Source organism: Danio aesculapii, chromosome 23, assembly GCF_903798145.1.
Source record: "Danio aesculapii chromosome 23, fDanAes4.1, whole genome shotgun sequence".
Classification (NCBI taxonomy): Eukaryota; Metazoa; Chordata; class Actinopteri; order Cypriniformes; family Danionidae; genus Danio; species Danio aesculapii.
In genome coordinates this window covers 4,503,601-4,518,600 of record NC_079457.1, presented here as the reverse complement: position 1 = coordinate 4,518,600, position 15,000 = coordinate 4,503,601, and the positions used below count along the sequence as shown (strand labels likewise).

Sequence of the window (15,000 nt, the reverse complement as noted above, 5' to 3'; positions counted from 1 at the left end):
ATTTAACTTGCCACGTTTGTAGATTATACTTAAATTGTTCAGTTCACCAAAAAAATATTTAGACTTTGTGATATTTATTTAAAGCTATCAAAATGAATATGATTTCAAAGACATAATCAGAGGCAAGTTTTACAACGAACGTGCATTATGGGTTATAGTCCAAATGTACAATGTACAAATCCGTAATTTTACGGTTTAATTCAACCCAAGCTCATTCTGAAAACGTAGTCCCACGGACATTTCTGGAGACTGCGAATGATGTAGCCGTAGGTACGTATGGCTGCATTTTGCTTTTTAACCAAACACTACGGGGCGGTGTGATGCTGTTCCATTTCCCGCTTGCCGGCTGACCGCTTACCTCCGTGTGGAGGGCTTTCCCGCCGCAACCAGTTTGTCCGGTTAGCTCGTTTTGTACGTCGGCAGACTTGAAACGCAGAGAGGAGCTGACCACCACGACGACGACCGGGTTCGAGTCCGGGGAAGAGCAGTTCCAGAAATCAGGTAAAACAAAAATAAAATCCAAAAAATAAAGTGAACGAGTTCATAACAGGGTGAGAATGTGGTAAAATGTGAAAATGTGGTAAAAATCAGATGAGGGCTTTTCTTTTTCTGCACGGTAAACTTTTTTTAGTAAATTGTTGGTTGGGTTTAGGGAAGTAAGCGGGCGGGTGGGTCAATCGGCAAAACTGCTTGGGTTTAGGGAAGGAAGAGGAGGGAGGGTCGGCCGATTGGCCGGTTGCCCAGTCAATCATTCAGCCAGTCGGATGGACGGTCGTTCGACAGCGGCCTCTTGTGGGTTTATGCGAGAATGTCGCTTGCGAAACGGCGCTTGCGAACGGCGGTCGCGAGAGACATTTGAGATGCGAAAAAGCGTGTACAGCGGCCTCTCGCGGATTCGCGAAAACAAAAACTGCACAAATACGTACCTCCCAGGACGTATTTCGCGGTCTCCAGAAACGTCCATGGAACTACGTTTTCAGAATGAGCCTGGGTTGGTTTATTTCCGGCAGCTGAAAAAAACGTAAAATAACGGCTGGTAATAAAATAAAAATATGTAAAAAAAATTACATAAATTTACTGTAAAAAACCAGGTTGAATTGCAGAAAATTACCCCAGCTGCCGGAAATAAACCATAAAATTACAGATTTTTTTTTTTACAGTGTACTATAAAATCAAATCATAATCAATAGTAGCAAATAGGTTAACTAAGTATTTGGCAAATACAAGCACCTTTAAGCGCAAAATATTAATAACGAAATTATAGTACTCCTTAAAAATCAATAAATCGATAGGTGGAGGTAAGGAAAAAAGAGGAAAAAGGGGAAATCATACCATCTATAAGTACTAATATTGGTGACTAAATAGTCACAAAGCCTCTGGAAAGGCACATCATATTCAGATTTTTTATATAAACTTGTATTTATTTTTATTTATATGTATTCATCAAACTGTAGTTGAAACTGAACTGAATATTCAGGCAGTAGATGTTGATTGTTGTGTGCAGGAACAGGATCCTGGTGCGGTTCACTGTGTTGTGCTTCTGGTCAATAAAGACAGCAGCCACAGTCATGAGAAGAGGCCTGGAGTTACGGTCAGAAATATGCTTTTTCCTGTTATTATATATATATATCAGGCTTCAGTGTTTCTCAGACAGACTTTGATTCTCTAAACCCTGTGTACAGGTGGAAACTGTGACGTCCTATAAGGCTCTGTATAAACTGGTGGAGGTCAGTCAGCTGACAGCGGCTCTACACGGCTCATTACTGTACAGCCACTGGGACTGGATACAAATCCATCAGGTACAGTACTTGTCATCTGTTAAATACTTGAATTACTAATAGAGTACAAACTTAATAATAGTACTACTGCTTCTATTACTACTGCTTAAATTAGATTCAACTTTATTGTCATTGTGTATAGTATGAAGTGTAGTACATGCTAATGAAATGCTGATAGCATCTTACCAGAAGTGCAAATAACAGAGTATAAAAAATATGTATTTATAACTTTATGGGATATAATGCATGGTAGATGAGATTAAGGGTGGATGCTAGGTGGGTTGGTGGTGGCGGTGGTGGTGGTAGGGGGGGGGGGGGGGGGGGGGGGGGGGGGGGGGTTACAGACCAGCTCATTGTAACTATCCTTATACGAGTATACAGTGCCTCATACAGAGAGGTAAGTAATTGCTGTAAGTTACATGACATCAGTATATGCAGTTACTGCTAACTACTACTTCAACGACTACTACTACTATGACCACTACTATGACGATTACTACTACGACCTACTAAGACCCACAAAGACTACTACAACCTACTACTACTACGAATACTACTACAACCTACTACTACAACCTAATACTACTACGAATACCACGAATACTGCGAATACTACTACGACCTACTACTACTACCTACTATTACTACTATGACTACGTGGACTACTACTGCTACAGCCTACTACTACTACTACTGCTTACTACTATAACCTACTACGACTACTATTACTGCTACAACCTACTACTACGACGACTACTACTACTGCTGCTAAAACCTACTACTACAACAACCTACTATGACCTACTACTACGACCTACTATTACATCTATTACTGCTACTACAACCTACTACTACTAAGACCCACAAAGACTACAACAACCTACTACTACTACGAATACTACTACAACCTACTATGACCTACTTCTACTGCTTTTACCTTCTACAACCTACTACTACTACGACCCACAAAGACTACTACAACCTAATACTACTATGAATACTACGAATGCTACTACAACCTACTATTACAGCCTCCTACTACTACAACTACGTGGACTACTACTGCTACAGCCTACTACAACTGCTACAACCTACTACGACCACTACTACTGCTACGACGACTACTACTACAACCTTCTATGACCTACTACTGCTACAGCCTACTACTACGACCTACAACTACAACGACAACCACTACTTCGATGACCACTACTACAACAACAACGGCTACTGCTACTACTACTACGTCGACCTACTACTAACACTACGTCAACTACTACTACAAATACGATAATGATACCAGCCACTATTACGATGACTACGACTACTATTTCTACAATGACGACGACTACTACGACCTACTACTGCTTCTACAACAACTATTAATAATAGTAATAATAATAATAATAATAATAATAATAATGTAATATTTTAAAACTACACAAATATGTAAACAGAAGAGCACAATTGTAAAGAAAAAAATGATGAAAATCAATTCAACAGCAGTTTTAGTCATTTTCAGTACACTTGCAAAAACTAGTTTTTTTTTCCGATGAACACTTCATATAGTAATATTTAATTTATTTTAATATAAACATAATTGTATTATATTTTGCCATATTTGTAAATATTTTATATTACCATTTATTATATATAAAATATATAAATTCTAAAAGAATAATTAAGCAATATTAAAGAAAGAAATCTATTATTATTTTATAAACAGTTTAATAAATAACATTAATAATTGGCTATATAAAACAAAAATAATAATAACAATAATAAAAGAGAAAAAAATATATATACACACAAATACTATTAGATAATAGAAAGTTGTTTTGAATATAATTAAATAAATATATTATGTATGTGTACAAGTATAACTATTGATAAATATATCAATAACATGCTTAACTTCATGTTACAGAAACTGTATCCATTTGTCTCTGATCTGCAAGATGCATCCGCTCTTCTATCAGGAGCTATTAAGAAACTAGAAGGTGTTCATAAAATCGACACAGTGCAGGTAATGAAACACCTGTCAAACAAATAAACCCATGCTGTGCTTACCTGAAGATAATGAATGATCTGACTGTGAAATCAGGATGTGCAGCAGTGCATTAAGGAGCAGGCGGCTCTAATGAAGAATGTGCTGGAAGACGCCAGATTGGTCGAGCTGCAGAGAGGAGGCGGAGCTATGCTGGCACGGCTGAGGCGAGAAACTGACATAAGGTCACCACACTGCGAACAAAGCCGGTGAATATACACATTTGAAGCACACATGTCTGAAATTCGAGTACTTTTAACTACTGTTTAACCACTGGCCTACTGTTGATGTGAAATCCGGGTTATTGTTGCTTATTTAGAGACTATATTTTAGAGATTTGTTATCATCACGACTCCAGTGACACTACAAGTCCTATAGCATTTAAATATAGCCTATTTTTCACTCACCTTGTGGTAAATGATGTGCAATTTTCTTCACAGTGAGGTGATCGATACGGTCACTCATCTGTACAACGGCATGGAGGAGCAGGTGCACGTTCTGGCCAGAAAGTCCAACATGTCCCTGCAGCACCTGGACTTCCTGTTGCAGCTGCGACACATGGAGGCCAGGTTTGCACAGGTATAAACACACAAACATGATTAAAACATTCAAATATAGTCTGACTTTAATCTTCTTAAATGACACTGAAATATTCATTGGAAAATAAACCTGGTGTGTTAACATCCATGAAGAAACATTTTGTAAGCATCACTGTAAAGATGCCTTATATGGTTCTTTGCCAGACAAAGGATTGAAGACAAAACAAAATTAAAAGAGTTCCACCAAAACTGCATTTACATGATTAAAATATAGTAAAAATATTGGAAAATATTATTGCAATTTAATTTCTGTTGTGAATATAATGTAAAATGTCGTTTATTCTTATTAAACATTTTAATTAATTAATTGTTATTATCAAACGCTGGAATTTCAGCATTATTATTGCAGTATGGAGTAATTTGTTTCTATCACACTCACTGGCCACTTTATAAGGTACACCTGTCCAACTGCTCGTTAAAGCATATATCTAGCTAGCCAATCACATGGCAGCAACTCAATGCATTTAGGCATGTAGACATGGTCAAGACGATCTGCTGCAGTTCAAACTGAGCATCAGAATGGGGAAGAAAAAGTTGATTTAAGTGACTTTGAATGTTGTATGGTTGTTGGTGCCAGACAGGCTGGTCTGAGTATTTCAGAAACTGCTGATCTACTGGGATTTTCACGCACAACCATCTCTAGGGTTTACAGAGAATGGTCTGAAAAAGAGGAAATATCCAGTGAGCGGCAGTTTTGTCTACAGCAGCAGAAGACCACAGCAGGTGCCACTTTTGTCAACTAGGAACAGGAAACTGAGGCAACAATTCACACAGGCTCACCAAAACTGGACAATAGAAGATTGGAGAAACGTTGCCTGCAAGTCAGAATTTGGCGTCAACAACATGAAAGCATGGATCCATTCTGCCTTGTACCAACGGTTCAGGCTGCTGGTGGTGGTGTAATGGTGTGGGGGATATTTTCTTGGCACACTTTGGGCTCATTAGTACCAATTGAGCATTGTGTGAACGCCACAGCCAACCTGAGTATTGTTGCTGACCATGTCTATCCCTTCATGACCACAGTGTACCCATCTTCTGATGGCTACTTCCAGCAGGATAACGCCCCATGTCATAAAGCGTGAATCACCTCAGACTGGTTTCTTGAACATGACAATGAGTTCACTGTACTCAAATGACCTCCACAGTCACCAGAACTTAATCCAATAGAGCACCTTTGGGAGGGGTGGAATGGGATATTCACATCATGGATGTGCAGCCAACAAATCTGCAGCAACAGTGTGATGCTATCATGTCAATATGGAGCAAAATCTCAGAGGAATATTTCCAGTATCTTGTTGAATCTACGCCACAAAGGATTAAGGCAGTTCTAAAGGCAAAAGGGGGTCCAACCCGGTACTAGTAAATTGTACCCAATAAAGTGGCTGCTGAGTGTAGATAGATGTTAATTTATTATTATTGTTGATGTTTTTCTAAGATTATAAGTGTCTTTACTGACTTGTGTACCTTGATCTTTACTGTAGATAAAGGAATGGTTCGACACAGAAGGAGAAACGCAGCTCCTGCAGGCTGAATCAGTGGATGAATCCAGTGAACAAATACAACAAACCCTGCAGACATTTAAAGCTTTTCTCTCTGAAGCAAACGTAAGTAAAAATGAAGAACATTTGCAGTGCACTGCTGCAGAAGTGACTTGAATATGTTAAAGTCAGCATGAAAGTCTTTGTGTTTTCTACTGGGACATGTAGAAATTATTGTTTGGAATGTGAACAAATGCAGGCGGAGCTTAATTTTGTCCACTGGGAAAAGGATGGTTGGGGTTTACTATTGGTGGGCCTCATGTGAGTGACAGTTTGATCCTGCCCCCATGCAAGTGAACACCAATCAGAAAAGTGAAGTTGTTAAAGATGGAGATGTTATTTTTAAATATAAATGGTGAAAAATAAATGAGCCCAATACTGATCTCTGGGGAACACCAGATTAAACAACACCAACCTGCAATACAGAACCAAAACTGACTTGACAGTAAAGCCAACATAAAAAACAAACTGCCTGCGATCAGAAAAACAGGGCTCGTTCAACTGCAATGCAGAACAAGCAAGTCCAAAAAAACTGCTGTAGAAGTGACTTGAAAACTTTACAGTCAACATGAAAATGCAGGTGACAGATTGATCTCACCCCCATGCTGGTCAACACCAATCAGAAAAGGGAGAGACCACACCTCATGATTGTGAAGCGCTTTGGGTGTGTGGCCATACACAATAAATGCGCTATATAAATACACATTACATTACAAGTTGTTGAAGATGGAGAAGTTACGCTGAAAGAAATAGGACCAAGTTTGTGTGATATAAATGGTGGTAGGTGCTAAAATATCAATAGTAAAAAATAAGAGCCCAATACTGATCCCTGGGGAACACCGGATTGAACCACAACACAAAAGGTTATGTTCACAAATAATTTTTGCATAATCATGAACAGTGAATATAGTTGAAGTTTGAATTATTAAGCCTGGTTTATACTTCTGCGTCAAGTGATCGGCGTGACCCACGGCGCATGCAACGCGCGTAGCTGTGCATTCATACTTCTGCGCGCCGTTTCTGTTTCTCTGCAATCATTGTTGCCAGATGTAGCTGACTGATTCCAGCCCAAAAACTATCCAAAAACTGCTGAAATGCTAAATGACCCACCCAGTCATCTGGAACTCACGATCAGTTCGGGGGTCCTTTTTTACCCGCAAAACTAAATTAAAAATCGCCCAATATGGCAACACTGTCTGCAGTAACACTTCCAAAACGCTAGTTGGCAGTGAGGTGTTTATGTTCCTCTGTGTTGAGTTTCTTCGCTGCTGTTTTGTTTTTTACTGAACGTTTCCTTAATGTTCAAGTGGCTCAAACTCGCTCATTTTAAGGCAGGAACAGTGGTTTTGAATTTATCTTAGCGGGTAAAAAGATAAATTCTTTTACCCCCCCCCCCCCCCCCCTTTAATCAATCGCTCCATCGGTCTCGCAGGGCTCTCAGTCCCGCCCACACTCATCAGCGCTACCAATCCGACCAATCAGAGCTTGTGCTACGCATCATTGCGACGTGTAGTTACATTTTTTGAGAGGTGCGAGTCAGCGACGGCTATGCGTTCACGCGTAGGCCGCACCGTAGCATACGTGTGCGCTTGACGCAGAAGCATAAATCAGCCTTTAGCCCTCCTGAATTATTAGCCCCCTCTATATTTTATTCCCAATTTCTGTTTAATGGAGAGATTTTCTTTAACACATGTATAAACGTAATAGTTTTAATAACTCATTTCTAATAACTGAATTCTTTTCTCTTTACCATGATGACAGTAAACAATATTTGAGTAGATATTCTTCAAGATACTAGTATTCAGCTTAAAGTGACAATTAAAGACTTAACTAGGTTAATTAGGGTAATTAGGCAGGTCATTGTATAACAGTGGTTTGTTCTGGAGACAAAATAATATGGACCTTAATTTTATTCTATAAAAAGCTTTTATTCAAGCTGAAATAAAACAAATAAGACTTTCTTCAGAAGAGAAAATGGCATAGGAAATACTGCAAATTCCTGAATCTGTTCAACATCATTCGGGAAACATTTGAAAAGGAAATTCGCTAATAATTTTGCCTTCAACTGTATGCAGCATGTACTCATTTCTTAGTGACTTTAAACATTAAACATCATCTGATCATCTCTTGCCATGTTAAAAGTCTTTTAAAATAGTTCTTGTAATGTTTTTTTTGGTGGAAACAGGAGCGGAAGCACCAGGCGATGATGCTGGTGTCGGATGCGGAGCGCATTCAGGGCCCAAACTATCCCGAGACAGAGGTGTTTCACAGAATGGTGTCCATGTTTAAGTCTAGCGTGTCTGATTTCGTGTCTCGTGCAGAGCGCTGCTGTGAAGAGCTGGCGATGATGGTCTACATCTGCCACGTCTGTGAGAGGGTATGGCATGCAGATATACTCATTTCAGTTATAGTACACAAAAATGAAGATTCGGCAGCCACATCGGTTTAAAATTCACAGTTATTTCAATTAAAATCTTACGCAAACATATAAATTCCATTAAAGCCAATTTATGTTATATAAATAAATAAAACTACAATAGTTGTCTTATTCAAGCATGAAAACACACATGCTTGTAGTTGTTGCGGATCTTAATTACTTGTTAGCAACATAATGGCTTTAATATTCACATCATAGATTTGATTTTAATTTTGTTTGCATAAACAAGAAGCTTATAAAACATGCTAACTGTTATTTCAAATGCTATGTTGAAAAATATATGGAAAAAATGGATAAAAAAAGTCACTTCCAGGTTAAGGCTTCAAACCAAAGAGCTTCAGTTAGTCAAACTCAGATAATAAAAGAAATAATGATAATCATGCTGCCACCTAGTGGATTTTATATGCATATGCTATAAATGCACTGAGCACTGAGAACTCTGGGCTCAGTTGAACTTTAAAAAACATTTAAAGACTTCTTTTTGGACAAGTGTTTGATCAACAGTATGTTGAGCTGGTTTTACGTTTGGAGTAATTTGTAATTGGAATTTAACCTGTTTTGATAAACATTTTCTTTTACTATAAAGGACTTAGTGACTTCTTGTCTGTTAAAGGTGCTATATAAATACATTCTACTTTACTTACCGTACCTATTTACTTAACTTACCTACCTTACTTAATTTACTTTGTTTAACTTACCTTACTTAATTTTACTTTACTTACGTTAATTACTTAACATACCTTAGTTTACTTACAGTAACTTACATTCATTAACTCCTTACTTCACGTTCTTAATTTACTTTCTTTATTTACCTTTATTTTAATTACGTTACTTACTTTACTTGCCTTAACTTACTTACTTACTTTACTTCCTTTCCTTACCTTAGTTACTTTATTTGCCTTAACTTACTTTACTTAACTTACCTTAGTTACTTTACTTACCTTATTTACCGTACTTTACTTGCTTACCTTACTTAACTTATTTACTTAACTTACTTTACTCACCTTAGTTACCTTACTTTACTTGCCTTAACTTTCTTACTTTACTTACCTGTTACCTTACTTGCCTTAACTTACCTTAGTTACCTTACTTTACTTGCTTAACTTGCCTTACTTTTTTACTTTTTCTTAACAAATTACTTTGCTTACATTACTTTGCTTACCTTACTTAATTTACTTAACTTACCCTAACTTGCCTTAATTACCTTAGTTACCTTACTTTACTTGTCTTAACTTACTTTACTAACCTTACTTAACTTACCTTAGTTACTTGCCTTAACTTACTTGCCTTAACTTACCTTAATTACCTTAGTTACCTTTACTTGCCTTACTTACCCTACTTATTTAACTTACCTTAGTTACTTTACTTGCCCTAACTTACTTTACTAACCTTACATAACTTACCTTACTTACTTAATTTACTTACTTTATTTACCTTACTTAGCTTACCTTAGTCACCTTACTTTACTTGCCTTAACTTACTTTACTTACTTGTTACCTTACTTGCCTTAACTAATTTACTTACCTCACTTTACTGGCTTAACTTACCTTACTTAACTTTACTCATCTTACTTTACTTGCCTTAACTTTCTTACTTTACTTACCTACCACCTTACTTGCCTTAACTAACTTACTTTACTTACCTTAGTTACTTTACCTTACTTGCTTAACTTACCTTACTTTTTTTACTTTCTTTCTTAACTTACACTACTTGCTTAACTTACCTTACTTTGCTTACCTTGCTTTACTTACCTTACTTAATTTCCTTTCTTATTTAACTTACATTTGTTACTTTCCTTGCCTTAACTTACTTTACTAACCTTACATAACTTACCTTAGTTATTTGCCTTAATTTAACTTACTTTATTTACCTTACTTAGCTGACCATAGTTACCTTATTTATTTAACTTATTTTACTTACCTTAGTTACCTTACTTTGCTTGCCTTAACTTACTTCACTTACCTGTTACTTTACTTGCTTAACTTACCCTACTTTGCTTACTTTAACTTACCTTACTTTACTTGCCCTAACTTACCGTAATTACCTTAGTTACCTTACTTTACTTACTTTATTTATCTTACTTAACTTACTTTACTTGCCTTACGTAACCTACTTAATTCCCTTATCTTAGTTACTTAACTTACTTTACTAACTTTACTAAATTTAGGACACACCTATTGTGCCCCCCAAAAAAATAAATATGTGTAACTTCTGTTAGCCGCCCCTGATGAGTGTTTGTGTTCAGGCTTCAGCCGTGGCAGGCGACTGCAGGCTGTGTTTGGAGCAGGAGTCACTCTGCTGTCCTGCAGATGAGCAGCACTGGGCTCGACTCCACGCTCACCTGCAGAGGCTGGATGAGTTTCCTCCAGAGCTCCTGCAGGATGTCCGTACACAGGCCTGTTCACTGAGCAGCTCCAAGGCTCTGCGGGTGTGGGACGCCGCCTGGGTGAAGTGTGAGGAGGTGCGGAGGATGCTGGAAGAGAGGCTGATGCTGCTGGAGGGAGATCAGACACACCATGGACATCACACTGACTGTACGGAGACCGCTACAGGTGAGAAAAAAAAATTCACAAGAGGGTGAATAATTTAGACTTCAATTGTACATGTTTATCATGAAATTAAAACGTCGGTCATATCACCCAGCACTAGCAGAAGAAGAGCGCGAGTGTGTGCCTGAATCAGAAACACGAGCGAATCGATCCAGAGACAGCATCCACAACACCGTCACCTGCTTCAACTTCAGATCCAAACCCAGACGAGACTCCAAAAACACAGCGACCACCAAAGAAACCCTGGCAGACTGCAGTCAGAGAGGCAGAAGCAGCAGCAGGAGAGCGGCTCCAGAGCAGAGGGCAGTTTCTGGGGCTCCCATTGGTTGTCAGTGGTTCCCTTGGCAGAACACAGTGAACAGAAGCAGCAGCCGGCGCTCGGAGCTGCACATCACTGAGCCCATCCAGCGGCACAACAGCTTCAGCTCTCAGACACACGACACACACGGAGACGCCTGGAGAAATGAAGGAGAAAATACTGCAGACATGCCTGAAAGCCCGAGCAGAAGCATGTGAGTTATAGGAGTTACATTATATTGAAACATCACATTTATATTTATTTACCAAAACAACATACTGTACCACGCAGTCGTATCTGTACACATTTTTCAGATTTTAAATGAGGAAAATAAACATGCGTTATGGATGTGACCAAGAAAGTTTGGGAATTTGCAGTATACAACATGCTTGGTAAAAATTCTGTGAATTAAACTGCACAACCCAAAAGTATCAGTCATTTAAGGTGGGACAATGTCATTTATCTGTCATTTGCGGTAATCAGTAACTTAAAGCAGGTCTGTCGGTCCTTCTTTAAAAGAAACAACCTATATGACCTGACAGATTTAAAATGGAGCCAAATATGTGTTAAAGCCCAGAACTTGTCAATTAATACTAGATTTAAAATGATCTAATATAACTGGGCAATGCGCACCTATATCACACCTGAAAAACTAAACAAAATTAACCCAAACATCCCAGATATATGTTTCAAATGCCAAAAACAAGGGAACATTCTTTCATTGTATCTGGGAATGTGAGGTGATTAAGATTTTCTGGCAAAACCTAATAACATTAATCTCCTCAATTATTTTCAAACCAATTCCAGTTACACCTGAAATATGTGCGTTGGGTTTATTCCCAGTTAGTTTGTCATTACCAGGTTATAAAACTAAAACGATTGATATGTGTCTTGTTATTGCAAGGCGTTTGATAGCACTCTATTGGAAGAACATAGAAAGTCCATCGATTGATCACTGGCTGAAAGATTTGACATTACATTGCACTGGAAAGAATCGCCTACAGTATAAAGGGCAAATAAAGGAGTACCATAAAATTTGGGATCTGTTTATACAATTTTTGGATCATAACTATACAATGGCACAAGCAAATACCTCTCACGCTATTAGTTAATTGATTGATATGTGCATATGTGTATTGGGTAACACTTTATAATAACTACACACTATGAATCATTTACTAAGCATTAGCATCTAGTGAATTCATTATCTGTTAAGCATTAACTCTACATTAATAAACGTTAGTGAGCAGTTTATAACTGCAGTTACAAATGCTGAATACTTGACTTATAAGCACCTATATAATGTGCTTAATACTTGTATTTTCATACTTAGTTAATGATTTATTTTTCATTACTAAATTAAGTATTTCAGTATTTACAAACCATTTGTATTTAAAAGTAGTTGACGGTTTTTAGAATAATTCAGAATGAGTTAGTAAATGACTATTAAACTATTGAAATCAACATTTACATATCTTATTATTCAGGCATATACTAATAGTTTAATAATATGTTAATAAATGCTTTATTAACTCAGCTTCATGCAGTTTTAATCTAAAGTGAGGACTATTCATGCTTTATAAACCCCTTATAAATGACTATTAAAGGCTCAGAAGCAAATGAACAATAATCTTTGCAATCTTTTCTAAAAAATAAAATTACTGTAAAGTTTAAACATTGCTGAATAACAGGAGTGTCTAAATACGACATAAAACTGGATAAAACAACAACAATATAATAATTTAACAATTTAATAAGATGCAATGTTTAAACTCTACAGTTATTTTATTTTAGAAAAGGTTGCAGAGATTTATTTTTCATTTGAAGTACAGTTTTATTAGTGTCTCTTTAAATGAAAAGGAATGAATAATGTCATTTTTCCTGTTTAGAATTTAACTGAGCCTTTAATTGTCATTTATAAGGGGTTTATAAAGCATAAATAGTCCTCACTTTAGATTAGGTCACAAAACTAGATGAAGTTGAGTTAATAAAGCATTTATTAACATACATATTAACCCTTAATATATGCCTGAATAATAAGATATGTAAATGTTGATTTGAATAGTTTATTAATCATTTACCAACTCATTCTGAATGATCCTAAAAACCCTCAACTACTTTACCCACAAATGGTTTGTAAATAATGCGATAGTTAATTTAGTAATGAAAAATAAATCATTAACAAAGTAGGAAAGTACAAGTATTAAGCACATTATAAATATGTTTGTAAGTCAAGAATACAGCATTTGTAGCTGCAGTTATAAACTGCTTACTAACGTTTATTAATGTAGAGTTAATGCTTAATAGATAATGAATTCACTATTTGCTAATGCTTAATAAATGATTTATAGTGTGTAGTTGTTATAAAGTGTTACCGTGTATGTTTGTATGTGGAATACAGTATATGTTTTTCTTTGCCTTAGCCCATGTATAACAATACATTTACCTGTTCAACTGAATCTGGATGCTTTCGGGGAGGGAGGGGAGAAGAGTTAAAATGTAAAAAAAAAGTGTATTTTCATGCTAAATTTCAAGTGTTTTTTCTACAATAAAAAAAAATGTTATAATAAAAAAAAAACCTCCTAACTCCAAATATTTAAAAACTGGTGTTAAATAGTAAACAAAACAAATCTCAATATTTTTCATGTGCTATGTTTTTCCCTCTGTCCAAAAGCTTTCACTGATGTGGGAAAGGTAAAGGTACGGTAAAAAGAGCTAATGTAACCCTGGAGCACAAAACCAATCCTAAAATGCTGTATATGTACTGTACATTTTTGCAGGATCTGAAAATACACTGTATGGGTTATATTTGTAGGTTTTTATTATATGCCAAAATCATTAGAATATGAAGCAAAGATCCTGTTTAATGAAGACATTGTAAATTTCCTACCATAATCATATTAAATCTACAATCCAAATCAAAAATGGTTGGGACAGTATGGAAAACACAAAAAAAAAAGAAAGTAGTGGTTTGTAAATTTACTTTGACTTGTATTTCACTGCAGACAATTCAATTCAATTCAATTCCCCTTTATTTGTATAGCGCTTATACAATGTAGATTGTGTCAAAGCAGCTTCACATAAAAGGTCACAGTAAATAGGAACAGTGTAGTTCAGTTTGTAGTGTTTAAATTCAGTTCAGTTCAGCTCAGTTCAGTGTGGTTTAATAATCACTACTGAGAGTCCAAACACTGAAGAGCAAATCCAACGATGCGCAGCTCTATAGGTCCCGAACCATGCAAGCTAGTTGCGACAATCCAACAAATATTATTTAATGTATTCCTCATCATATTATTGTTAGGTTTTTTTTCTTTATAATAATAAACACATACTGTATACCAATTTTGGTTCTTGCAACACATTTTGAAAAAAGTTGGATCAGTAAAGCATTTACCGCTTTGTAATGTTGCCATTCCTTTTCACAACACCTAAAAGACATTTAGGGACTGAAGACACCAAGTGATGAAGTGTTTCAGGTGTAATTTAGTCTTTTTGCCAGCAAGTCTTTAGGTGGGCAACAGTATGAGGTCTTCGTCACGATGCGCTTCAAAATGCGCCACAGATTCTCTATTGGAGACAGGTCAGAACTGCAGCCAGGCCAGTCAAGTACCTGTATCCTCTTTCTCTGCAGCCAGGACTATAATTTGTGTCTTGTTGAAATATGCATAGGTGTCTCTGGAAAACAAGGCAGCATGTTGTGCTCCAAAATCTCTGTGTACTTTTCAACATTAATGGTGTATCACAGAAGTGCAGG

The 15,000-nt window shown here is 36.7% G+C and overlaps 1 protein-coding gene across 1 annotated transcript in view; it reads left to right on the top strand.

The window, feature by feature from the left end:
• si:dkey-65j6.2 (uncharacterized protein KIAA1755) overlaps positions 1 to 15,000 on the top strand; it is a 196,759-nt gene that overhangs the window by 28,815 nt on the left and 152,944 nt on the right. The window contains exons 7-15 of the mRNA XM_056449287.1: positions 1,505 to 1,591; positions 1,683 to 1,799; positions 3,706 to 3,804; positions 3,883 to 4,034; positions 4,266 to 4,404; positions 5,906 to 6,028; positions 8,148 to 8,339; positions 10,645 to 10,951; positions 11,043 to 11,460. Coding sequence (XP_056305262.1) covers positions 1,505 to 1,591; positions 1,683 to 1,799; positions 3,706 to 3,804; positions 3,883 to 4,034; positions 4,266 to 4,404; positions 5,906 to 6,028; positions 8,148 to 8,339; positions 10,645 to 10,951; positions 11,043 to 11,460 — 1,634 coding nt within the window. The remainder of the gene's footprint in view (positions 1 to 1,504; positions 1,592 to 1,682; positions 1,800 to 3,705; positions 3,805 to 3,882; positions 4,035 to 4,265; positions 4,405 to 5,905; positions 6,029 to 8,147; positions 8,340 to 10,644; positions 10,952 to 11,042; positions 11,461 to 15,000) is intronic.